A 27,555-nucleotide genomic window follows, 5' to 3' on the forward strand; every position below is an offset into this window, starting at 1 on the left:
AAAGAGCAGTTGACTATATTTATGTGGGCTTAATTCTGGTTTCTTTATTCCATACCATCAATATGTTTATCTATTCCTTTGCCAATACCACACTGTTTTGATTATTGTAGCTTTAAAATAAATTTACACATCAGGTAGTTAAAGTGATCCTTTTTTGTTCTTCAGTATCACGTTGGCTACTCTTGGTCTTTTGCCTTTCCATATAAACATGTTTGCCAAGTCAGTTTGTCCGTATCCACAAAATAACCAAATGGAATTTTGATTGTGATTGTATTGAATGTATAGATCAAGTGGGAAAGCACTAACATCTTGGCAATATTGAATCTTCATATCCACATACATGGAATATCTCTCCACTTACATAGATCTTTGAGTTTGTGACATTAGACCCTTGCAGTTCTCCTAATACAGGTCTTGTAAATTTATAACTATTTTTTTGGTGTTAATGTAATGGTATTGTTTTTAATTTCAAATTCTAATTGTTTATTGTTGTATATAAATAGCAATTGACTTTTATATATTAACCTTTCATTATGCTATCTTGCATAAACACTTATTGGTTCTTATAGCCCTTTTGTTGATCCTTTGGGATTATTTACACAAATAATCATGTCATCTGAGAACAAAATATTGTTTTTCTTTCCAAATTTTATATCTTTTATTTCCTGTTCTTATTGCATTAGCTAGAACTACTAGTATAATGTTGAAAAGAAAAAAAAGTAGTAAGAGTAAACATCCTTGCCTTCTTCCCAATCTTAGCAGGAAAGCTTCTAGCTTCTCACTACTTTTTTTTTTTGTGAATTTCTAAATAAAGTAGAAAATTTCTTATCTGTATTTTTTTAAAACGTTCAAACTTTATAGAGAATCATATTCAAGTAAGCATGTCTAAAGAAAATAATAAAAACGCTTACTTCCTGGAAAGCAACAAAGAGAACGTGTTCATAAACCCAGGGAACACTTCTCACATTCCTTTTTTCCACTTCTCCACAATTTTCTTCATTTATTTATGAAATAAATATTATTTATGTTGGAGCCTCTCATCTGTGACCTTTTACCACCAACACAAGTGAAAGCTCGCAAAATAATTTATCTTTTTCTCTGAATCTCATGGCTTGCCTACTCCCTTCTTTCCATTTGTTCTTTTTTCCTTTCTCCCTTGTCTATTTTCTTCTATTCTTTTATTTATTTTTTCTCTAGGTTTCTCTCGATTCGCTAATGTAATCTTGGCTTCAATTGTTCTCTGCCTTTTTTAATTGAAGCATAATTGACACATAACAGCAAATTGGTTCAAGATATAGAATATTATAATTATTTAATATTTGTATGTATTGCAAAGTGATCGCCACAATAATTCTAGTTAATATCCATCATCATACATAGTTACAATTCTTTTCTTGTGCTAAGAAGTTTTAAGATCTACTGTCTTGGCAACTTTCAAATATTCAGTATCATATTATTAACTATATTCACCATATTTATATTACATCCTTATGATTTATTCATTTTATAACTGGAAGCTTTTACCTTTGACAACCTGCACTCACTCACCCACCATACCTCACCCTTCACCTGTGGCACCTACCAATATGTTCTCTGAATTTATATGCATTTAAAAAAAAAAATTCTACTTATAGAAGGAATCATATGGTAATAGACTTTCTCTGTCTGACTTATTTTACTTAGCATAATGCCCTCAAGGTCCATCCATGTTGCCACAAGTGACAAGATTTCATTGTCTTTATGCTAAATAATACCCCATTGTATGTGTGTGTAGACATAGCACAACTTATTTATCCATTCATTCATAGATAGACTCTTAGATTATTTATGTATCTTTACTATTATTTAAAAAGTGCTGCCATAAACATCTGTTCAAGTTAGTGATTTGGTTTCTTTGGATAAATACCCAGAATTGGAAGTACTGAATCATATGGTAGTTCTATTTTTAACTTTTTTGAGGAAGAGCCATCCTATTTTCCACAATGGTTGCTCCAATTTACATCCTCACCAACAATGGTTCCCTTTTCTCCTCATTAGCCTATTAATGTGATAGATTACATTAATTGATCTTCAAATCATACAAATCATACTTAAAATGATACAAGGAATAAAATACATTTTATTCTGTTATATTATTCTTTCATAAATTAATTTGATTTGCTAACATTTTTTATGCTTTTTGCAATATGCTTATGAGATATTGGTCTATAGTTCTCCTTTCTTGTAATGTCTTTCTCTGGTTTTGACATTAGGGTAATGCCAACAACCTCACAATGAGCTTGGAATTGTTCCTTCTGCCTCTATTTTCTGGATGAGGTTGTAAAGAATTGACATAATTGCTTTCTTAAATATTTGACCAAATTCACAAGAGAATAGATCTGAGCTATGTGCTTTCTGTTTTGGAAGGTTATTAGTTATTGACTTAATTTATTTAACAGATATGGACCTATTCAGACTATTTCTTCTTGTGTGAGCTTTTACAAATTGTGTCTTTCAAAGAATTAGTTCACTTCACCTAGGTTATCAATTTAGATACATAGAATTTTTAAGATATTACTTTAATTTTATTTTTATTTAGTTAACATATAGTGTATTATTAGTTTCAGGCATAGACTTTAGTGATTCATCAGTTCCATATAACACCCAGTGCTCATTACATCAAGCGCCCTCTTTAATGCCTATTTCCCAGTTACCCCATCACCTCACCCAATTCCCCTCCAGTAACCCTTAGTTTGCTTCCTATAATTAGGAGCCCCTTATGGTTTGTCTCTATCTATGATTTTACCTTATCTTTTCTTCCCTTAACCTATGTTAATCTGTTTTTTTTTTTAATACATGAGTGAAATCATACGGTATTTGTCATTCTCTTATTTTGCCAGCATAATACCATCTAGTTCCTTCATGTCTTTGCAAATGGAAAGATTTCATTCTTTCTGATGGCTGAGTAATATTCCATTGTAGGGGTATATATATAAATATATATAATCTATAATGATCATATATTCTTAATATTAATATAATATTATTATATATTATATTGTTAATATAATATAATTAACAGTATATATTATCAATAATTAATATTATAATTACATCATATGTAATAATTATTATTGATTATATTATGTAATTACATGCAGTGATTATATTATTAATATATTATAAATATATATGACTATATTATATTTTATAATAAATATATATATTTTTATAATAAATATATAATTTTTATAAATATATAAAATATAAATTATATATATTTTATTATATAATAATATATAATATATTGTATATATAGAGAGATGAACATCTTGGCTCTTTCAATATTTTTGGCAATTAAGTCATTGCTGCTAGAAACATTTGGGTGCGTGCATGGGCACCTTTGAATCAGGTTTGTATCCTATGGATAAATACCAGTAGTGCAATTTCTGGGTCATAGGGTAGCTCTATTTTTAACTTTTTGAGGAACCTCTATACTGTTTTCCAGAGTGGTTATACCAGTTTGCATTCCTACTATCAGTGTAAGAGGGTTCCCCTTTCTCTGTATCCTCACCCATATCTGCTGATTCCTGAGTTGTTCATTTTAGTTATTCTGACAGGTGTGAGGTGGTATCTTATTGTGGTTTTGATTTGTATTTCTTTGGTGCTGGGTGCTATTGAGTATTTATCATGTGTCTGTTGGCCACTATTATGTCTTCTTTGGTGAAATATCTGCTCCTGTCTTCTGCCATTTCTTGTCTGGACTATTTTGGGGTTTTTTGGGTGATGAGTTTGATAAGTTCTTTATAGATTATGGATACAGATCTTTATCTGATAAGACATTAACAAATATCCTGCCCCATTTTGTAGATTGTCTTTTAGTTTTGTCAACTGTTTCCTTAGCTGCACAAAAGCTTTTTATCTTAATGATGTCCCAATAGTTCATTTTTGCTTTTGTTTCCCTTGCCTTTGAAGCTTTTCTACCAAGAAGTTGCTGCAACGAAGATCAAGGAGGTTGATGCCTGTGTTCTTCTCTAAAATGTTGATAGTTTCCTGTCTCACATTTAGGTCTTTAATTCATTTTGAGTTTATTTTTGTGTATGGTGTAAGGAAATGGTCCAATTTTATTCTTCTGCACGTAATTGTCCAATTTCCACAATACCGTTTGTTGAAGAGACTTTTATCCTTTGGATATTCTTTCCTGATTTGTTGAAGATCAGTTGACCATAGAGCTAAGGGTCCATTTATGGGTTCTTTATTCCATTCCATTGATCTATGTGTCTGTGTGCCAGACCATACTGTCTTGATGATCACAACTTTGTAATATAGCTTGAAGTCCAAAATTGTGATGCCAACAGCTTTGGTTTTCTTTTTCAATATTCCTCTGACTATTCACAGTCTTCTCTGGTTCCATACAAATTTTAGAATTACTTTTTCCAGCTCTGTGAAAAATGTCAATGATATTTTGATAGGTATTGCATTGAATTTGCAATTATATTATATGTAATAATTATATGTAGATTATATGTAGATTGCTTTGGGTAACACAGACATTTTAACAATATTTGTTCTTCTGATCCACGAGCATTGAAAATTTTCCATTTCTTTGTGGAATTTATTTATTTCAATTTCTCAATTTATTTCATAAGGGTTCTGTAGTTTTCAGAGTATATATTTTTTACCTCTTGGGTTAGTTTTATTTCTAGGTATCTTATGGTTTTTGGTGCAATTGTAAATGGGATTCATTCCTGATTTCTCTTTTTTCTCTCTCATTGTTAGTGTATAGAAATGCAAGTGACCTCTGTGCACTGCTTTTATACTCTGCCACTTTAGTGAATTCCTGTATGAATTCAAGCAATTTGGAGGTGGAATCTTTTGGGTTTTCTGTATAGAGTATCATGTTGCCTGCAAAGGGTGAAAGCTTAAATTGTCTTTGCCAATTTTGATATCTTTTATTTCTTTTTTTTCTATGATTGCTGAGATTAGAATAGGTCTTCCAGTACTAAGTTGAACAGTAGTGATTGAGAGTGGACCATCCCTGTTAGGTTTCCAATCTTATTATTGAGGATAATATTTGAGTGGGTTTTTTGTATATGGCTTTTACGATATTGAGATATGTTCCTACACAATGAAGAGTTTTTATCAAGAAAGGATGTTGTACTTTGTCAAAAGCTTTTACTGCATCTCTTAAGAGGGTCATATGTTTCTGTTCCTTTATTTTATTAATGTGACATATCAATTGATTGATTTGTGGATGTTGAATCACCCTTGCATCCCAGGAAGAAATCCCACTTGGTCATGGTGAATGCTCCTTGTAATATACTGTTGGGTCCTATTAGCTAGTAACTTGGTGAGAATTTGGCACCCATGTTCATCAGAGTGTTGGTGTGTAATTCTTTTTGGTGAGGTCTTTCTCTGGTTTTGGGAACAAGGTAATTATGGCCTCATAGAATGAGTTTGGAAAATTTCCTTCCATTTCTATTTTTTGAAAAGGTTTAAGGAGAATAGGTATTATTTCTTTTTAAAACATTTTGTAGAATTCCACTGGGAGACCCTCTTGCCCTGGATGTGGTTTGTTGGGAGATTTTTAATTACTGCCTTCAATTTCTTTGCTGGTTATCAGTATGTTCAGATTTTCTATTTTTGTTTTATTTTTGGTAGCTTATATGAATGCATCCATTTCTTTCAGATTGCCTATTTTGTTGGTAAATAATTGCTTATAATAACATCGTATTGTTGTTTGTATTTCTTTGATGTTTATTGTGATCTCTCCTCTTTCATTCATGATTGTATTTAATTGAGACTTTTTCCTTTCTTTTTAATAAGGTTAGCTAGGGGTTTATTGAGCTTATAAATTCTTTCAAATAACTAGCTTCTAGTTTCTTCTATCTTTTCTGTTGTTCCTCTGATTTTTATATCATGGATTTCTTCTCTAATCTTCATTGTTTCTCTTCTCCCGCTGGACTTAGACTTTATTAGGTGTTCTTTTTCCATCTTCTTGAGGGGTAAGTTTAAGTTGCATATTTGAGGCCTTTCTTGGTTTTTAAGAAAGGCCTATATTGCTATATATTTCCCTCTTAAGAGCACCTTTCCTGCATCCCAAAGGTTCTGAAATGTCAAGTTTTCATTTTCATTTGTTTTATTTGTTTTTCGAAATTCTTCTGTAATTTTCATGTTAATCCATTCATTCTTTAGCAGGATTGTCTTTAACTTCCATGTATTTGTGTTCCTGCCAAATTTTGTCTTGTGATTGAGTTCAAGTTTTAAAGCAGCATGGTCAGAAAATATGCATGGAATCCAAACTTTTGATATCAGTTGAGATGTGAGTTGTGACCTAGTATGTGATCTATTCTGGAGGAAGTTCCACGTGCACTCAAGAAGAATGTGTTTTCTGTTGCTTTAGGATGAAATGCTTGAATGTATCTGTCAAGTTCATCTGGTACAGTGTGCCATTCAAAGCCTTTTTGATCTTCTTAGATGATCTGCCCATTGCTGTGAGTAAGGTGATAAAGTCCCCTACTATTATTGTGTTATTATCAGTTTGTTTCCTTAATTTTAATTATAATTAAATAATTAATTTAATTATATTTAATTATAATATAGTATTCTTCTTCATCTCGTATAATCTTTGGTTTAAAATCTAGTTTGTCTGATATAAGGATTCCTACTCCAGATTAGTTTTGATGTCCATCAGCATGATAAACAATTCTCCATACCTTAACTTTAAATCTGAAGGTGTCTTTGGGTCTACAATGAGTCTCTTATAGACAGCTTATCAATGGGTCTTATTTTTTTTAACCTAATCTGATACTTTGTGTCTTTTGATTGGAGCATTTACCCCATTTACATTCAGAGTACTTATTGAAAGATATGAATTTATTGCTATTGTATTACTTGTAAAGTCACTGTTTCTGTAGTTTTATTCCTTTCTGGTCTTTGTTCCTTTTGGGCTCCCTTTTTGCTCAAAGGATCTGCTTTAATATGTCTTGCAGGGCTGGTTTAATGTTCATAAATTCCTTTAATTTTGTTTGCCCTGGAAACTCTTTATCTCTCCTTCTATACTGAATGACAGCCTTACTGGATAAAGTATTCTTGGCCGCATATTTTCTCCATTTAGCACATTGAATATGTCATGTCAGTCCTGTCTGGCCTGTCATGTTTCTGTAGACATGTTTGCTGCCAGCCTTAGTTCCTGCCTTTGGAGGTTAAGGACCTCTTTTCCTGAGCTGCTTTCAGAATTTTCTCTTTATCTCTGAAATTTGTGAGCTTCGCTATTATATGTTAGGGTGTTGACCTATTTTTATTGATTTTAAGGGCGGGAGGGGGGCTTCTCTGTGCCTTGTGGACTTGAATGCCTGCTTCCTTCATGAGATTAGGGAAGTTCTTAGCTCTAATTTGTTCAAATACACCTTCTACCCTTCTGTCTCTCTCTTCCTCTTCTGAGACCCCTATTATTCAAATATTATTTTGCTTTATGGTATTGTTGATTTCTTCAAGTCTCCCTCTTTGATCCAATAGTGTTTTTTTCTCTTTTTTCAGCTTCCTTATTTTCCATCATTTTGTCACTGACTTTCTCTTCTGCCTCATTTATCCCAGCAGTTAGAGCCTCCATTTTTTATTGTATTTCAGTATTCTCTGTAAAATATATATATATTATATATATTATAAATAAATATTATAAATATATAATAAATAAATATAACTATATATTATAACTATATATATTTTATATATATTATAAATATATTATCAATAAAAGCAGGCTTCCATTTTCTTTAAAATATATATATTATATATTATAAACATATATTATATATAAAATATATATATTTTAAAGAAAATTATTATATATTATAAATATATATTATATATAAAATAATATATATTAAAGAAAATGGAAGCCTGCTTTTATTGATGCACACATCGATGGACCTGCGATTGGAAGGGGCAGTGACATTAACATGACACCCGTAGTTAACGCAACAGAAACATGAGGGCAGGAGATGGCTTTGCAGGGACATGATGCCTTCATAAGTTAGGGAAACGGACTGCTAGCTGGCTGCCCTCTCATTTCATGTTCTTCACAAACTCCTCTCCCTTTTTGATGGAGGCCTTCAGCTCCGGGATGGCTTCTGCTATCATCTTCTCTTCAAAATGGGAGATCTTGCCAATGCCTGGATTCTTCTCGATGTCCTTTTTCCCCAGCAGTAAGGGTGTGGAGAAATAGGCACAGTCTGCTTCCTGGGATTTAACAAAGGAACATTCGACATCTCCTTCTTTCCCAATCATTGCATCCACAAGGGAGAAGACAAACCGGGCTCCAGCATATGCCATGGACAGGGTGGCAGCGCCTGCTCCAGCTTTGGCCTTCACCACCTCCGTGCCGGACTCCTGAATCCACCCAGTGACTACTGTCATCTGGTCCTGGGGAAGGTCCACCTTGGAGTGCACTGAGAGATCAGGGGGATGATGGTCTTCCCGGCATGACAGCCAATGACAGGAACATTGACTCGCGTGGGATCCAAACCCTTTAGTTCTGCAATGAAAGTGTTGGCCCTGACAATGTCCAGGGTCGTGACCCCGAAGATTTTATTGGGGTCATAAGCTCCGTGTTTCTTGAAAACCTCCGTTGCAATTGGGATGGTGGATTTGACCGGATTTGAAATGACGCAGATCATGGCCTCGGGGCAATGCTGGGCGCAGGCAGCAGTCAGGGTGGCCACAGTTGAGGCGTTGGTGTTGAACAGGTCATCCCGTGTCACGCCTGGTTTTCTTGCGACTCCGGCTGGAATAACCACCGCATCGCAGCTTTTGAGGCCATCCGGCAGCTGCTCAGGTCCGAGGTGGCCTTTCACGGTTGCTCTGGTCTCGATGTGGCTCAGATCTGCGGCCACTCCGGTGTATGAGCAATGTCGTAGAGGGTCAGGCAGCTCCCTAAGGGGCTGTTCTTGAGAAGCAGCGCAAGGGGCGGCCCAATTCCTCCGGAAGCCCCAAGCACAGCTGCTTTAGCGTGTGCTGGGCCGAGGTGCTGAAGCTGCGGCGGAGAGCGAGGGCGGAGGGCACGGCTGGCTGCAGCAGAGCTATACACAGAGCAATGGGCCTAGGCCGTTTGGCATCTCTGCCCTTATTGTGGGTTTCGACTTTGATGGCACGCCCAGACTCTATCAGACTGACCCCTCGGGGACATACCATGCCTGGAAGGCCAATGCCATAGGTCGGGGTGCCAAGTCAGTGCGTGAATTTCTGGAGAAGAATTATACTGATGAAGCCATTGAGACTGAGGACCAGACCGTTAAGCTGGTTATCAAGGCCCTCCTGGAAGTAAGTGGTTCAGTCTGGTGGCAAAAATATTGAACTGGCTGTTATGAAGCGAGATCAACCCCTCAAGATTTTAAATCCTGAAGAAATTGAAAAATATGTTGCTGAAATTGAAAAAGAAAAAGACGAAAATGAAAAGAAGAAACAAAAGAAAGCATCATGAGGATGGAATCTTGTAGTGATTTTTAAATTCAGATCATGGAGGATTCTCAAAAATGATATGTAGGCATTTCCATTCCATTTACTGTCCGTGTGTCCTGCAATAAATTTGTTTGTTGACCTTTTCCAAAAAAAAAAAAAAATTAATTTTGGCTTGATAAGATTTTAGTTCTTTTACTTATATGGTAAGGGATTCTCTACTGTCGTCTATGCTTTTTTCAATCCCAGCTAGTATCTTTATAGTCATGTTTTGAATTCTAGTTCTGATATCTTACTTATATATTGGTTAAATACCTGGCAGTGAGTATTGCCTCTTGCTCTTTCTTTTGGGGTGAGTTTCTCTGTCTTGTCATTCTGTCTAGAAAAGAATAGATGAAAGAGAGAGAGAAGACCAAAATAACAATACCAGAAAAATACAAACAAAACAAATCTGAAGAAAACAGAAACAATACAAAATAAGAAAAAAATGAATAACAAGTAAAATAGAACAAAACAATAAACTAGATTCTGTGTGTATTTTAATCTGTTTGTTAAATGAATCCTTTAAGCCAGGGCCATTCCCAACTGTAGCAGACTTCTAAAAATTCTGTTTTTGCACTCTGCTGTTTATAATACTTTCCAGCAACCTCCTTAAGCAAGCTCCCTCCCTTTCTCAGTTTATATTCTGATATATTGCCTGGGATTCACATCTCTGTACTTACTACCTTCCAAAAAGTGGTTACTTTTCTATTTGTAGAACTGCAGCAATTATTTTATTAGCTATCCCCCCAATTTTGAGGTGTTCAGAATGATTTGGTAACTATCTAGCTAAATTCCAGGGACCAGACAAAATAAGTCTCCTACTCCTTCACTATCTTAACTCCTCCCCATACTTTATCTTTTTTTTTTCAAGATTTTAGTTATTTAATCATGAGAAATGAAGAGAGAGAGAAGCAGATGCACCGGCAGAGGGAGAAGCAGGCTTTATGTAGGGGGCCTGATGTGGGACTCGATCCCAGGACTCTGGGATCATGCCCTGAGTCAAAGGCAGAGGCTCAACCACTGAGCCACTCAGGTGTCCCCTACTTTATATTTTTAATGTTCATGGATAAATAATTGTGGTTCTTTTTCCTTTTATGATATTAATAATTTGTGTTTTTTTTCTCTATTTTCTTGAATTTACCTGGCTAGGGACAAATCAATTTTATTGATTCTTTTTTTAAAGAACCGGTTCTTATTGATTCTTTTTTTAAAGAATTCGGTTTTAATTTCCTCTATTAATTTCTAGCTTTCTGAGGGCACCTGAGTAGCTCAGTCTTTAAGTGTTTGTCTTCAATTCAAGTCATGATCCCAGGGTTCTGGGATCAGTCCCATATTGAGCTCCCTGATCAGCTGGCTTCTCACTCTCCTTCCCACTCCTGCTCTATCTCCTTATCTCTGCCACTCTCCCTATCTCTCAAATAAATAAAATCTTTTTAAAAATTTAGTTTTCTATTATTTCTACTCTAATTACTTGATTTAATGTTCTCTTCCTTTTTCTAAATTTTTGTATGCTATATTTACATTTTGATTTAGTTTAAATTTTTTTCTAAATTTCTTTTTTTTAATTTTAATTTTATTTTATTTATTTATGATAGGCACACAGTGAGAGAGAGAGAGAGGCAGAGACATAGGCAGAGGGAGAAGCAGGCTCCATGCACCGGGAGCCCGACGTGGGATTCGATCCCGGGTCTCCAGGATCGCGCCCTGGGCCAAAAGCAGGCGCTAAACCTCTGCGCCACCCAAGGATCCCCTTTTTCTAAATTTCTTTGACACTTTCTTGTTCAAAATGTCATTTAGAAGTATTGCTTAATCATAACACATTTTGGAGTTTTCCAGTAATATTTCTCTTATTGATCTTTAGTTTAATTCCATCATTCCTTCTTGGTTTGAGAGTGTACTTATGATGGCTATTCTTTTTAATTTATTAAGGTGGGTTTTATGGCCAAGCATATGGTTTGTTTATCTTGGTGAAAATTCCATGTGAGCTTAAGAACAATGTATATTTTCTTGCTGGGATAAATATTCTCCAAAAGTCAATCAGATCAAGTTGATTGTACCAGTTTGGCCAATTATGTACTTACTGATTTTCTGCCTGCAGGATTTGTCAATTATAAATAGAGATGTGTTAGAATCTCCAACTGAAACAGTGAATTTATCCTTTACTCCTACAGTTATTTCAGGTTCTGCTTCATAAACTTGACCCCTTGTTCTTAGTTGCATTTTTATGGAACTTTGGATTTTTATACCTTCTTTTTCCTTATGTAATGCCCTCTTCAGCTCTGAAAATTTTCTCTTTGATTAGTGTTACCATGGTAAATCTTTCACCATCTCTGACTTTTAGTCTACCTGTGACTTTATACTTAAAGTGCATTTTTGGTAGATAACATTCTTGTTTATTTATCCACTCTGAAAATCTCTTTTAAAAATGGTATTTAGACTATTGCTTTTAAAAGTAATTACTGAACCCTTGCCACTGCACTTTCAGCTGCCCTGAAACACCTTTGGCATTTGTGAATCCTCTGAAGCACCTTCTTTGCTGGAGACCAGCACCGCCATGCCCTAGCAGCAGTTCCATAGGCCTATCTGCTAGCTTCACATGGTACAGGCTGCCTCGGGGTTGTTAGTGGTCACTTAGTGGTGAGGAAGGTGCTGTGGTCACTGCCTGCCCTCCCACAGCACCCTAGGGTGGGTACACAGATAAATATGGCAAAGTGGTGGTAGCCGGCACCAAACTTGACTAGATGGGATGAGCAGGCGGGGCAGTCGCTGGAGCCCCATGACGCGGATGCCAGGCTTTCTCCTTGGCAATTTGACCTGGCGACCTTGGGCTGGTACCCAAGAGTTCAGACCACAGACCCTGAAGGTCACTGAGGGCTGCTCAAAGAGCAGGAAGCAATGGATGGACAGACCGTGGAGGGCATTGCTGAAGTTTTCTGATGTTTCATTTGTATGGTGAAATTCTGGGATGCATGCCTGTGTTCTCATTGCTCTAAGCTTTGTTGTTTCAGCTGTATCAGACACACTCTGACAGAGCAGAGGGCTCAATGTCCTCATTGCCAGGCTGCACTCCAGATAGGAGAACTAGCAAACTGTCGTTGGACAGAAGTAACACAGCAGCTTGATACTCTTCAACCCTGCAGTCTCACCCAACATAAAGAAAATGAAAAGGACAAATGTGAAAATCATCATTAAAAAATTTAGTGTATTTTGCTGGACTTGTAAGAAATGTGTTTGTCATCCACATGCATTTGGGGAGGAATGCATGGTGGACTTAACCTTTAAACCTTTTGCAGAAATTTATGAACAGCATTTTACTAAAGTAAATGAAGAGATAGGCAAAATACTTCATTGCCGTCTCATGGAACTGATCAGCTTAGTTCAAGATGTAGAACAAAATTTAGAAGCTGTTCAAAAGCCAAAAGATGAGTGTGTTTGGGAAATTAAGAATGCAGTGTAATGATGATTGCATGGTTAAACACACAGCTGAAGAATAAGCTCCTAACACTAATGGGTCAGAAGACATCTTTAACACAAGAAACAGAGCTCTTAGAATCCTTACTTCAGGAGGTAGAGCACCAGCTGAGGTCTTGTAGTAAAAGTGTGTTGATATCTAAAAACTCAGAGATCCTCATGATGTTTCTGCAAGATTATTGAAAATCCATGACATCCTTTGTTACCACTCTTGTTCCACCGGACTTTGGCAGGTGCTGGCTCATACCTCAGGTCATTTGAAATAAAATCTCTGTAGATGGATTAATCTGCTTGGACTGACATAACAAAATACCAAAGACTGAGTGGTTTCCACTATAGAAGTTTATTCCCTCACAGTTCTGGATGCAAGAAGTCCAAGATCAAGGGTCTAGGAAATTTGATTTCTGATGAGGCCTCTTGTGGGATTGCAGACAGCCACCTTCTCCCTGCATCCTCCCAAGACCTTTTCTTTCAAGCACAGAGTTCAGTGTCTGGTGTCTTTTCCTCTTCTAATAGCATGAGCTTTATTGAGTTTGGCTCCATCCCATCCCTACCATCTCAGTTTATTACTGCCCTAAAGGTCCTATCTCCAAACACATTGGCGTTAGGGCCTCAATATATGAATTTTGGGAGATACAATTCAGTCCATAACATTTGTATTTTGTTCTTTTTAAATATCTTTATTTGGGGTAGCCACAGTGGCCTAGCGGTTTAGTGCTGCCTTCAGCCGAGGGCATGATTCTGCAGTCCCGAGATCAAGTCCCATGTCGGGCTCCCTGCATGGAGCCTGCTTCTCCCTCTGCCTGTCTCTGCCTCTCTCTCTGTGTGTGTCTCTAATGAATAAATAAATAAATAATCTTAAATAAAAATAAAAATATATCTTTATTTGATTCCTAAGATGAGAGATTAAACCACTGTGTCAGATAAAAATATATTGCTATGACAGATTTTAGTCCAACTTATAATTTAAAGATGGCTTATGGAATATTGCCAAGTCTTTCTCATATGTTGAGAGCTGTGTACTTTTAGGAAATAGCCTTTGTTTTAAAAAATATTTATGTGTTTAACTGCCCTTTCTTTTTTCTTTAATATGTGATGCCCTCTGATGGCCACAGGCCATCATAGTGTAGTGCATCCATAGTGTAGTGCAAGCCAGGGTTCTTCAACCTTGACACTTTTGATCAGGATAATTCTTTGTGGCAAGGAGGGAGCATTGTTGTTTATTGTAGGATGTTTAGCAGTATTCCAGTAGCACCTTTCCCTTTACAGTTGTGACAAAAGTATTTCCAGACATTTGCCAAATGCTTCCTGGGAGCAAAACTGCCCATGCTTTAGAATCACTGGTTTAACTGGACCACTCACAGTTCTATAAACAGAAGGGAAAATTCTCTTGACAATCAGAACTCAGATAGTTCTCATTGACCAATAAGTCTTCATTTCTCTCTAAATAAACAAACCAGGTATAATATTCCTATTTTAATAAAGCACTGAAAATTATTAAAAAGACTTGGTATTTGTTATCTTTAGATAAATTTGGGTGAACTAAGACTGTTCACCAATATCCTAAGGCTGCCTCTTTGATAATATGGTCAGTCACTTCAGTTTTAAAGAATACCTTTTCTGAACCTCCATCACCAGGGAATGAAATATAAGTTTTGACATAAATACCAGATATTTATATCAAAATGTTATAAACATTTTTCATTTGAAACTCTGGTGCATGGATCAGAACCAGCTGGAGCGTTTGTCCAAAATACAAGTTCCCAGGCCTCTTCCCTGATCATCTTTGGTGGGGGCGTCCAGAAGATGAATCTTGGGCATCCTGAGTAATCTGAACTAGAGTTTGGGGACTGTAAATAGAGATAAACTCCTATGCTGGTACTGCTTGCAGTGGCTCATTAGGCAGGCACCTCTACATTAGACTTCTTATCAGTCTTTCTTACATCCAGTGATTGTTTTGCTTTCTAACTACCCAAGTGACTCAGAACCCCAACAATCCCTTCCTTTTCATTATCTCCTTTGTTGGGTATAAATGGAAGGGACTGAAATTGGGAAGGCAAGAGAGCAAGGGAGGAAGGCAGGAGGAACATCAATAAAGAGGAAAACACCAAAAAATTAACAAAAAAGTATGACAATTAAGGACCTTTCCATGGATAAAGTTCACCTTAACACCCTCTCTCTCCCCAGTAATGCTTATTACTGCCTTCCGGAAATTTTGGCTTATAACTTAACTGTAATTTTTAAAGAGACTCAGGTTATAGATGGCAGAGAGATCCAATAAAGAAAGGCCAACATTTATTGACATTAAGTTACAGATCAAATTTTAGTTGTGTGAAAGCAGTGGTGAATGTTCCTAAGCTTTGTGGATCATGAGACTGTATTGCCTTAAGTTACATTTTGAAGAATAAAAAGTCACTGAACAACAACAAAAAAGTAATTATTGATATAATTAGATTGATATCTACCTTCTTTGATACAGTTTTCTATTAGTTGCTCTTGGTTTTCATTTATATTTTATCTTCCATTCTTTTTCTGTCTTTTCTGTTTTGAATTCAGCATTTTATAGGATTCAATTTTTACTTTTCTATCAGTAAATCAACTATACTTAGAAATTTTTATGGGTACTTTGTAACAGAGTATTCCCAATCTCTCACTCTCATGACTTATATTTCTGTAATTCATTTTTCTTACCTATAAGCTATAATCACCAAATACAATGTTGCCATTATTTTGATCAAACTATTATTTCTTACATCAATTAAGAATAAGAAAAATAAAAGATTTTATTTTACCTTCCTTTATTCCTTCTCTTTTACTCTTTTTTTCTTTATGTATGTATGAGTCTCTATATCAGCCTTAATTGAAGCATTTCTTGCAGAGCAGATCTACTCGTGAAAAATTTTTTGAAAGTTTGAGAAAGCTTTTATTTCTCCTTCTCTTTTGAATAATAATTTTAATGGATATACATTCAAGGTGGATATTTGTTTTTCTTTCAATATTTTAAATATTTCACTCCATTCTCTTCTTACTTCCCTGATTTCTGAAGAGAAGTCCCATGTAATTCTCACCAGTGCTCTTCTACAGATAAAATTATTATTTGTTACTTCTTTCAAGATATTTTCTTCCCTTTCTATTTTCTGGTTTGAATATGTTAATTGTACATGCATTTTTGAAATATTTACCCTCCTTGGTATTCTCTGAAGTTTCTCATTATAAGGTTTTGTATCTGTCATTAATTTTTGGAAATGCTGCTTCAAATATTTTTCTGTTCCTTTCTTTTTTCTCCTTTTGGTATTCCCATGACATGCATGTTAAGTATTTTTTAATTGTCCCACCCTTCTTGGATATTCTGTTATAACTTTTTGATTATTTTTTGTTCTTTGATTCCAGTTATGGAATTTTCTATTGATGTTTCCTCAAGCTCACTAATTATTTCTTTGGTTGTATACAGATGAGCCCGTCAAAGGAATTCATTTATTCCATACTGATTTTTTTTTCTGGCATTTTAAATATTTTTTTTAGAGTTTCTATCTCTTTGCTTACATTACCCATCTATTCTTTTACATTGTCTACTTTCCCTTAGCACATTAGCCATGGTTGTTTTAGACCTCTGGTCTCATAATACCAACATCTCTGCCATCTGTCTGATCTGCACCTTGTTCTATCTCTTCAAATTATACTTTTTGTCTTTTAGTATAGTTTGTAGTCCTACAGAAATAGTCCATTTATATCCATCAAGGGATGACATTTCCTGCTTGCTAGATTATACAGAGGTCTGGTCCTTGCAAGTTAATGTCAGACATTCCTCTCCTAAAGTTACATAAAAACAAAATATGGAGTTACAAAGGTTACAATAATACTAGCTTTTATACTAATATTTTTTTAAATTTATTAGTTTCTTATCATGTAGAAAATAAAGAGTAGAGTTATAATTGTAACTTTAGCTTTTAAAAATGCTTATGAATTTATCTTTATTGAGATCTTTACTTCCTCATATAGCTTTAAATTAGAATATACTGTCCTTTCAAGTCACTCTGCCAGAGACTCTTTTACTGTTATTTACAGGGGAGCTCTAGTAATAATGAATTCCCTTAGTTTTTGTTTCTTTGGGAATTACTTAATTTCTTCCTTACATGTGAAGAACAGTTTTGCCAAATATACCATTCTTGGTTGACAGGTGTTTTGTTTTTTCTCTTATTTTTCTATTAGCACTTTATGTCAGCCATTTTGCCTGCTGATTTCCAAATTTTCTCATAAGAAAGCTGCTGATAATCTTACTTAAGATCCCTTGTATGTGACAAGTTTTTTGTTTTGGTGGTTTTCTGTTTTGTTTTTTGCTTTTTAGGTATTCTTTATCCATGAAAGACAGAGAGAGAAGCGGAGGCACAGGCAGAGAGAGAAGCAGGCTTCCTGTGGGGATCCAGATGTGGGACTTGATCCCAGGTCCCTGGGATCATGACCTGAGCCAAATGCTCAACCACTGAGCCACCCAGGCTTCCCTGTTTGTGACAAGTTACTTCTATCGCTGCTTTCCAAATTCTCTCTAAATTTAAAAGCCTAGAGATGCCTGGGTGGCTCAGTGGTTGAGCATCTGCCTTTGGCTTGGCATGATCCTGGAATCCTGGGATTGAGTCCCACATCAGGCTTTCTTCATGGAGCCTGCTTCTCCCTCTGCCTATGTCTCTGCCTCTCTCTGTGTGTGTCTTTCATGAATAAATAAATAAATAAATAATAAATAAATAAATAATCTTCAATTTAAAAAATATTTTAAAAATAAAATAATAAATTTAAAAGCCTTTGGCTAAAGGCTTTTAAAGTTTGATTATACTATGTAACAGTGTGAGTCTGAGTTCATCTTAAAGTTTGTGGGCTTCCAGATGTTTATATTCATGTTACTCATTGAATTTGGGAAGTTTTCAGTAATTATTTCTTCATATATTTTCTCTTCTGAAACGCAAAAGGGTGTTCTTCAAGATTAAAAAAAAAGATACTAACAACATGAAAACACATTAAAGCATAAAATCACTATAAAAATTAAAATATATTCAAATTCATGATACTCTAATATTTTAATGTTAGCATGTAAATTACTTTAAACCCTGGTATAATAATTAAGGGACTAAAGCTTTAAAATTAACTAGGTACAAAAATGTGTTAATGGGTACACCATACAAAATGATGGAAATCGTGGCATTAGTTACACAAAATGTGGGAGGAGGAGTAATTAAAGTGTAGAATATTTGTATAAGCTCAAAGTTGGGTTGTCATCAGCTTAAGATAGACTGTTATATCTATAAAACATTTTGTGTGAGCCTCGTGATAGCCACAAATAAAAAGCCTATATTAGGCACACCAAAGAGAAAGAGAAAGTAATCAAAGCATAAAAGTGATTTGATTTTTAAAAAATCAAATCACAAAGGAGAACAGAAAGAGGAAAAACAGAACAAAGAAACCACCAGAGGGACTCCTAGGTGGCTCAGGGAATGAGCATCTTCCTTCTGCTCAGGTCAGGATCCCAGGTCCTGGGATAGTGTCTCTTATGGTGCTCCTCACAGGGAGCCTGCTTCTCCCTCTGCCTATGTCTCTTCCTCTCTCTGTGTGTCTCTCATGAATAAATAAATAAAATCTTTAAAAAAAAACCCATCAGAAAACGAGAAAAACAAAGGCAATAGTAAATCGTTACAAATCCATAATTACTTTAAACATAAATTAATTTAATTTTTATTAAAAAAACAACATCAAATGATATACTGCCTACAGTGATTTACTATACTTTTAAGGACACACTTAGGCTGAACATGAAGGAATAGGAAAGATTTTCCATGCAAATGGTAACCAAAAGGCAATAGTGTGGCTATACTTATATCAAAGAAAATATACACTTTAAGTAAAAAATTGTCAATGTCAACAAAGACAGGAAGGTCACTATATAATGAAAAAAAGACTCAATTCATCAAGACGATATAAAAATTAGAATAGACATGCACCTGAATTCCAAACATCTAAATATATAAAGGAAATATTAACAAAACTGAAGGAGAGAAATAGAGAGCGATACAGTAGTAGGAAGGAAGCACAGAAAATTTTTTTTAGTGATGGTGAGTGGAACTTAATTAGTGGGTGAGAACTCTTAGTTTTATGCAAACTAAACTGTTTGAATTTTACAAAATTTTATTTATCTAATTTACTTTATTTTTTTAAATTTGTTTTTAAAGATTTTATTTATTTATTCATAAGAAACACAGAGAGAGAGAGAGGCAGAGACACAGGCAGAGGGAGAAGCAGGCTCCATGCAGGGAGCCTGATGTGGGACTCAATCCTGGGTCTCCAGGATCACACCCCGGGCTGAAGGCAGCGCTAAACTGCTGAACCACCTGGGCTGCCCTACCTAATTTACTTTAAAATGAAAATTAATACTCAACTATTAAATGTAAAAGCAGAATAACATGTAAACACCATAGGTGTAAACATGTAGAATTGCAAGTTTATCATAAAGTTTTATTATTCATTTTAAATATTTTTTACATCTATTTTATTTTGGAAAATGTGTTCACTTAAAAATGAAATACAAATAGCTGATCACTAAAGTAACATTTTAAAAAGGGCATTAGGATAAGAAATTAAAGTTTCCAGGGGTGCCTGGGTGGCTCAGTGGTTGACCATCTCCCTTCAGCTGAGGGCGTGATCCCAGGTCCTGGGATTGAGTCCCACATCAGGCTCCCTGTAGGGAGCCTACTTCTTCTTCTGTCTATGTCTCTGCCTCTCTGTCTGTGCCTCTTATGAATAAATAAATAAATATAATCTTAAAAAAATAAAGTGTCCAAGTCAATTGAGGGCAATATTATTACAATATTTTCTATAGAAATTAAAGTGTAGGAGTAGAAAATCCAGAAGTGGTGATAGCAAATGTTCACAAAATAACTAAATGAGATACTTTTGAAAAATTCTAAATTCATCCAATGTTGTACTCCCTTCTGTGAATACAATGGCCATAATTTATTGAATCCTGTGTTTAAAAATGATGGGGAAGGGTAAAATATTTATCAAAAATGGTCCACATATGGAGGTCGTAAGTATACTATCATGTAGGTAGTGATTTTTCTCATTAGCTATTATGTTAAAATTTTCACTACTTTTTCTAACCTATTTCTCATACAGTATTTAGAAACTTAGAAAAATAGTGATTTTATTCTTTTGAACATATACATAAGATACAAAAACTAACATAATTTATAGTAATTATATGGCTTTTTTGTTTGTTTGTTTCAGATATGTAATAATTTGGGTAACTGTCATTGCTTTCCTGGCTATAGGCCTCCATATTGTGAATTCCAGATTGGTTCACCAGGGGGAAGTATTGATGATGGAAATGTTAAGAAATCTGGTGAGTAGAAATGACACTTTTAAAGTACATGCAGTTTTTTTTTTTTTGTACATGCAGTTTTATGAAATACTTAAAGGACTATAATGCTCAGTCAAATCTTTCATGATCACCTGAATAATTAAGAGAGTTACCTTAATGTGGAGAAAAGGGAACCCTCTTACACTGTTGGTGGGAATGTGAACTGGTGCAGCCACTCTGGAAAACTGTGTGGAGGTTCCTCAAAGAGCTAAAAATAGATCTGCCCTATGACCCAGCAATTGCACTGCTGGGGAATTACCCCAAAGATACAGATGCAATGAAACGCCGGGACACCTGCACCCCGATGTTTATAGCAGCAATGGCCACAATAGCCAAACTGTGGAAGGAGCCTCAGTGTCCATCAAAATATGAATGAATAAAGAAGATGTGGTTTATGTATACAATGGAATATTACTCAGCCATTAGAAACGACAAATACCCACCATTTGCTTCAACGTGGATGGAACTGGAGGGTATTATGCTGAGTGAATCGGAGAAGGACAAACATTATATGGTCTCATTCATTTGGGGAATATAAAAAATAGTGAAAGGTAATAAAGGGTAAAGGAAAAAAATAAGTGGGAGATATCAGAAAGGGAGACAGAACATGAAAGACTCCTAACTCTAGGAAACGAACTAGGGGTGGTGGAAGGAGAGGGGATCGGGGAGTGGGGGTGACTGGGTGGTGGGCACTGAGGTGGGCACTTGACCGGATGAGCACTGGGTGTTATTCTGTATGTTGACAAATTGAACACCAATAAAAAATAAATTTATTTAAAAAAAAGAGAGAGTCACCTTGAATAGTGGCTTTAATTAAATTAATATTACACAATATTTGTAATGAGATTTTCTCAGATACTTAGTTTTCATCAACTTAGTTTAATACATCAGAAACAGTCCTCAGGTTTTAATTAATGTCAAAGCAAGAAATAAGATGATGAACTTAATGAATAAATAATAGATGTGCTCTGACTACTATACCAATAAACTATCCCTCTTATCTCTCTTCTTGTGCCTCCATATTCCCTAATACACAACAATATTGAAATTAGTCCAGTTAATAACCCCACAATGATCTCTAAGTGTACAAGGGAAAAAAAAGTCACAAGTTTCTGACTTTAACTCAAAAGTTCCAAATGAGTAAGCTTAGTGAGGAAGACATATCGAAAGCCAAGACAGGCAAAAGCTAGGCTGCTTGCACTAGTTAGCCAAGATGAGAATGCAAAGTTTTTGAAGAAAATTAAAAGTGCTAATCCATAAACATACAAATAATAAGAAAGCAAAATAGTGTTACTGCTGAAATGGAGAAAGTTTTAGTAGTCTGGATAGATCAAACCAGCTAGAACATTCCTTTAAGCCAGGCAATGTCCAATCCAGAACAAGGCTCTAATTTTCTTCAATTCTTCAAATGCCAAGAGGTTTGAGGAAGCTGAAGAAGAAAAGTTTGAAGCTAGAAGATGTTGGTTCATGATGTTGAATAAAAGAATTTATCACCATAACATAAAAGTGCAAAGGAAAGCAGCAAGTGATGATGTAGATACTGTAGCAAGTTAGCCAGAAGATTTAGCTAAGAAAACTAATGAATGTGGCTACACTAAGCAACCGATTTTCAATGTAGACAAAACAGTCTTCTATTGGAAGAAAATGCTGTCTATGAGTTTCAGAGCTAGAAAGGAAAAGTCAATGCGTGGCTTCAAAGTTTCAAAGGGTGGGCTGAGTCTCTCCTATTAGAGACTTATGCAGCTGGTGATTGAGTTGAAGCCAGTGCTCACTTACCATTCTGAAAATCCAAAAAATCCTTAAGAATTATGCTGTATCTATTCTGCATGTCCTCTATAAATGGAACAGAAAAGCCTGGGTGACAGTACATCTGTTTACAGCAGGGTTTACTGAATATTTTAAGCCCACTGTGGAAGCCTGCTGTTGAGAAAAATAGTTGCTTTTCAAAATATCATTGGTCATTAACAATGTGCCTGATACCCTAAGAGTTCTGATGGAGATGTACAATGAGATTAATGTTGATTTCATGCCTGCTAAAAAAAAAATCATTCTAAAGCCCATGGATGAAGGAGTAATTTTAACTTTCAATCCTATTATTTAGGAAATCCATTTCATAAATTTATGGCAGCTATAGATAGTCTATAGTGATTCCTCTGATAGAGCAAATGAAATTGAAAACCTTCTGGAAAGGATTCACCATTTTAAATGTAATTAAGAGCATTTGTGATTCACTGGAAGAGAAAATATCAACATTAACAGGAGTTTGGAACAAGTTGACTCCAATCCTTACATAGATGACTTTGGTGGCTCAAGTCTGGTGGAGGAAGTAACTGCAGATGTGGTTAAATAACAAGAAAATTAGAAGTGGTACCTGAAGATGTGACTGTATTACTGCAATCTCATTATAAAACTAACTATTGAGGAGTTGCTCCTTATGGATGAGTAAAGAAAATGGTTTGCTGAAATAGAATCTACTCCTGGTCAAGGTGCTATGAAGATTGTTGAAATGACAGCATAGAATTTAGAATATTAGTTAAACTTAGTTCATAAAGCAGAGTTTTAATTTTAAAAGAAGGTATACTATAGGCAAAATGCTATCAAATAGCATTACATGCTACAAAAAATTATTCATGAGAGGAAGAGCCAGCACATACACAGATAAGTCACTCTCCTGCTGCATTGCTGAAGCTCAGGGGCTTGTGTAATCAGGACATTTTTTTTTTCCTGATGTTTTTCTGAAGCTGGTAAGCATGTTCCTCCCCATGCACTCTCTAGTTGCCTTGTTAAAGTGAATGGTTGCACACAATCCACAGAGACACCATTTGATCTAACCTGGTGGGCAAGAATGCAGGCATTCCAGAACTCCATGGAACCATAACAATCAGAGTTTTTGACAGACCACCGTCAATAGGATAGTGCACAGACAGCAGACTGAAACACAACCGTAGTCTTCCTATGGAGAGGCCTATTTAGGTAGCCTGGAGTTTAGGCTTGAGGGACAGTCTTTAAGTTTCCCACAAATGTAGAGGCTAAGGAGGTACTCCCAGAAAATGTAGTCAGGGAGACACCATCCTTGTGCACACCTTTGGCTTCACTAGAGCTCAAGAACACTTCCTAGAAAAGGTCTGACACCCATGCAGCCCCCAGGGGATAGCTTTAGATCTCCTGGTCTCAACACCAGCAGAGGTTATGATTATGGCCTCACAGGACTGCATATATTTATATATATTAAAAGCCTATGACTGAGGGTCTGGCATTCAAGCAGCCTGAAACTAAGTGTTAAATGAGATTCCTCCCTTTGGATCACAACAGGTCGTGGCACACACTAAACAACAAGGGACTATTGAGAATAAACATGCAGTTTAGAAAATCAAAGTTCAAGAAATAATCAAGAGTTAGAACAAGATTCGAATGAGAATAATTATCATCTACAAGGTCACTCCTTCAAGACTGAGAGGTAGATGTTTTGCCTAAAACACAGAAATAAACACAAAATAAGGAAAAGAGAAATACATTCCAAATTAAACAAGATAAACTTTCAGAAAAATATCTTAATGATATAAAGATAATTATAAAGATTAATTATAATTATATAATTATAAAGATAATTAATAAATACTCATTAAGATGCTCACCAAATGGGAAAAGAATGGATAAATACAACGAGAACTCCATAAGAAAGCATAAGAAAGTAACAAACATATGTCATCAAGCTGAAGAATACAACTGAAATGAAAAATACACTACAGGATTCCACAGCAGTTTAGATTAAGCAGAACAGATTAGTGAGCTGAAAGATATAGCAATGGACATCATGAGAGTAGTAAAATTTCCTTATTTATTGTTTGTTTATTATTTATTTATTTATAAGTAGTTGTCCAGTTTTCCCCTTCATGATTTGTTGAGGAGACTACTTGGGTCTTTTGTCAAATATTACTTGATGATATATGCAGGAGTTTATTTCTGGGCACTCAATTCTGTTTCATTGGTTTACATATCTATTTTTATGCCATTACCATACTGTTTGGATTACTATAGCTTTGTAGTACAGTTTGAAATCAGAAAGTGTGACGCTTCAAGTTCTGGTCTTCTTTTTCTGGATCATTTTGGCTCTTCAGGGCCTTTTGTGACTCCATACAAACTTTAGAATTTTCTATTTCTGTGATATGCCTTTGGAACTTTGATAGGGATTCCACTAAACCTATGGATGGCTTTGAGTAGTATGGACATTTTAACAATATTGATTATTTCAATCCATGAACATGGGACACATTTCCATTTGATATCATCTTCTTCAATTTCTTTCATCAAAGTTTTGTCGTTTTCAGTGTATAGATCTTTCATCTCATTGATTTTTATGCCTCAATAATTTAAATTTCTTTATGTTATTGTGAATGGAATTATATTTTTCTTCAGATATTTTATTGTATATGTATAGAAACACAACTGTCTATTGGACATTGATTTACTACTTGACAACTTCATTGAATTTGTTTGGTAGATACAATTTTTTAGTAGCGTCGTTAGTATTTTCTATATACAGGACCATATTATTATCGGTAAAGACAGTTTTTCTCCTTTCTTACTGATTTGGGTGTTTATATCTTTATCTTATTACTGTAAATGGGAGTTCCAGTACTATGTTGAACAGAGTGACAGTTTTGTCTTATTTTTCATCTCAGGTGAAAGTCTTTCAAAATTTTAGCATTATCTGTGGACTTGTATATGATCTTTATTATGATAAGGTATCATAATAAATTTGTTGAGAGTTTTATAATGAAAAGCTTCTGTATTTTGTCAAGTGTTTTTTGTGCATTTATTGAGATGATAGGATTTGTATTTTTATATCTTTCATCAAATTTATGTGGTTTCACATTTATTGATTTATATATGTTGAATAATTCTTGCATCTCAGATAAAATCCCACATTCTCATGATGAATTATCTTTTTAATATGCTATTAAATTTGGTTTGGTAATATTTTGTTAAGATTTTGTGCATCTATATTTATGACATATCTGTAATTTTCTTTTCTTGTGGTATCTTTTTCTGACTTTGGTATCAGGATAATGCTGCTTTTGTAGGATGAGTTTGAGAGTGTCTTCTCTACAATTGTGGGAGGTGTTTGAGAAATATTGGTGTTTATCTTTCTTTAAATGTTTGTTAGCATTCACCAGTGAAGCAATCTCGTTTGGCGATTTTCTGTTTTGGGAGTTTTTGATTACTGATTCATCTCCATACTCTTATTGGTTTGTTCATATTTTCTACTTTTTCATGTTTCAGTCTTGATTACATGTTAATAGGGATTTATCCATTGCATCTAGGTTATCCAGTTTGTTGGCTATAATTATTGATAGTAGTGTCTCATAATTATTTGTATTTCTGTGATAGTAGTCTCTCACAATTCTTTGTATTTATGTGGTATCTGGTTGTATAGCTCCTCTTTTATTTCTGATTTCATTTGATTTCTTTTTCTGTTTTCTTGAGTTAGTATAGTTAAAGACTTGGGTTTTTTAGTATTTTTTAAAAAGTCAGGTCTTAGTTTCATTGATTTTTTTTCTGTTATTTTTCTAGCCTCTATTTCATTTACTTCTTCTTTGATGTTGGTTATTTCCTTCTACTAACTTTGAGCTTAGTTGTTGTTTTTTTCCTTCGTTCTATGAGGTATAAAATTAGGTTATTTCCATCTTTCATTCTGTTATTAATTTCTAGTTTCACACTATTGTGATAGGAAAAGATACGGTACGATTAAGGAACTTTTGTGCACTGTTGGTGGAAATGTAACTTGGTACACCACTGTGGGAAACAGTATGAAAGGTACTCAAAAATTTGAAAATAGGAATACCATAGGATCCAATAATTCCACTTCTGGGTATTTACCCAAAGAAAGTGAAAACAATAATTCAAAAATATGTATGCAATTTTGTTTATTTCAGCATTATTTATAATAGTCAAGATAATGAAAGCAACCTAAGTGTCCATCTATATGTATTTATATAAATATAATGGAATTTTATTTAGCCATATAAAAGAATGGAATCTTGCCTTTTGCAATGACATAGATGGACCTACAGAGTATTATTCTAAGTGAAATAAGTTAGCCAGAGAAAAACAAATACCATATGATTTCACTCATATGTAGAATTTAAGAAACAAAACAGATGAGTAGAGAGTTGGGCAGGGGTAGAGAAAAGGAGGCAGACCAAGAAATAGGTTCTTAACTATGGAGAACAAACTGATGGTTACCAGAGGGGAGGTTGTTGGGGGATGGGTAAAATAGGTGATGGGGATTAAGGAATGTACTTGCTGAGATGAACATCAGGTATTGTATCGAAGTGCTGAATCATTATATTGTATGCCTGAAGCTAATATTATACTGTATGTCAATTAATTGGAATTTAAATAAAACTTAAAAAAAGACAAATGGATAAAGATGACTTTACTCTTTTAAAATTTGCTAAGACTTGTTTTGTGACCTATCATGATCTACCCTGGAGAAAGAATAAATGAATATGTATTCTATTGCTTTTGGATGAGTTTCTGTATGTATCTGTTAGGTCCATTTAGTCTATGGTATGATTCAGATCAATTTCCTTGTTGATTATCTGAATGATCCATTCATTGCTGAAAGAAGAGTACTGTGGTCCTGTACTATTATTGTATTGTTTTCTATTTCTCCCTTCACACCTCTTACTATTTGCTTAATATATTTAGCTGTTCTGAAGTTTGGTACATGAATAAATATTTATAATTGCTATATCTTCTTGATTAATTGATCCCTTACTATAATAACCTTCTGTTTATTGCTACTGTTTTTGGCTTAAAGTCTACTTTGTCTGATTTCAGTATAGCTACTTCTGATCTCTTTTAGTTTCCATTTGCATGGAATATCTTTTGCCATCTCCCTACTTTGAATCTATATATGTCATTAAAGCTGAAGTGGGTCTCTTGTAGGCAGCAAATGGTTGAGTCTTATTTCTTAACCATTCAACCTCTCAAACCCTTTTATTTTTTTTAAAGATTTATTTATTGAGAGAGTGAATGAGCAAAAGCATGCATGTGAACAGGGAGACGGGCAAAGGGAGAGGGAGAGAATCTCAAACAGATTCCCCATTGAGTGTGGAGCCTGATGTGGGATTTGATCATGACCTGAGCATAAATAGTCGGATTCTTAACCAACTAAACCACAAATGCAGGTCCCATTC

The 27,555-nt window shown here is 34.9% G+C and overlaps 1 protein-coding gene and 1 pseudogene across 1 annotated transcript in view; one reads left to right on the forward strand and one right to left on the reverse strand.

Moving 5' to 3' along the window:
- Positions 1 to 20,417, forward strand: part of ADAM18 (ADAM metallopeptidase domain 18) — a 142,205-nt gene extending 121,788 nt beyond the window's left edge. Inside the window, exon 18 of the mRNA XM_072762689.1 lies at positions 20,218 to 20,417. Within this exon, the coding sequence (XP_072618790.1) occupies positions 20,218 to 20,340 (123 nt within the window). The 3' untranslated portion in view covers positions 20,341 to 20,417. The remainder of the gene's footprint in view (positions 1 to 20,217) is intronic.
- On the reverse strand, positions 7,962 to 9,171 carry LOC112916294 (malate dehydrogenase, mitochondrial-like; annotated as a pseudogene).
- Positions 20,418 to 27,555: the final 7,138 nt, after the last annotated feature.

This window comes from Vulpes vulpes, chromosome 7, assembly GCF_048418805.1.
Source record: "Vulpes vulpes isolate BD-2025 chromosome 7, VulVul3, whole genome shotgun sequence".
Taxonomy (NCBI): Eukaryota; Metazoa; Chordata; class Mammalia; order Carnivora; family Canidae; genus Vulpes; species Vulpes vulpes.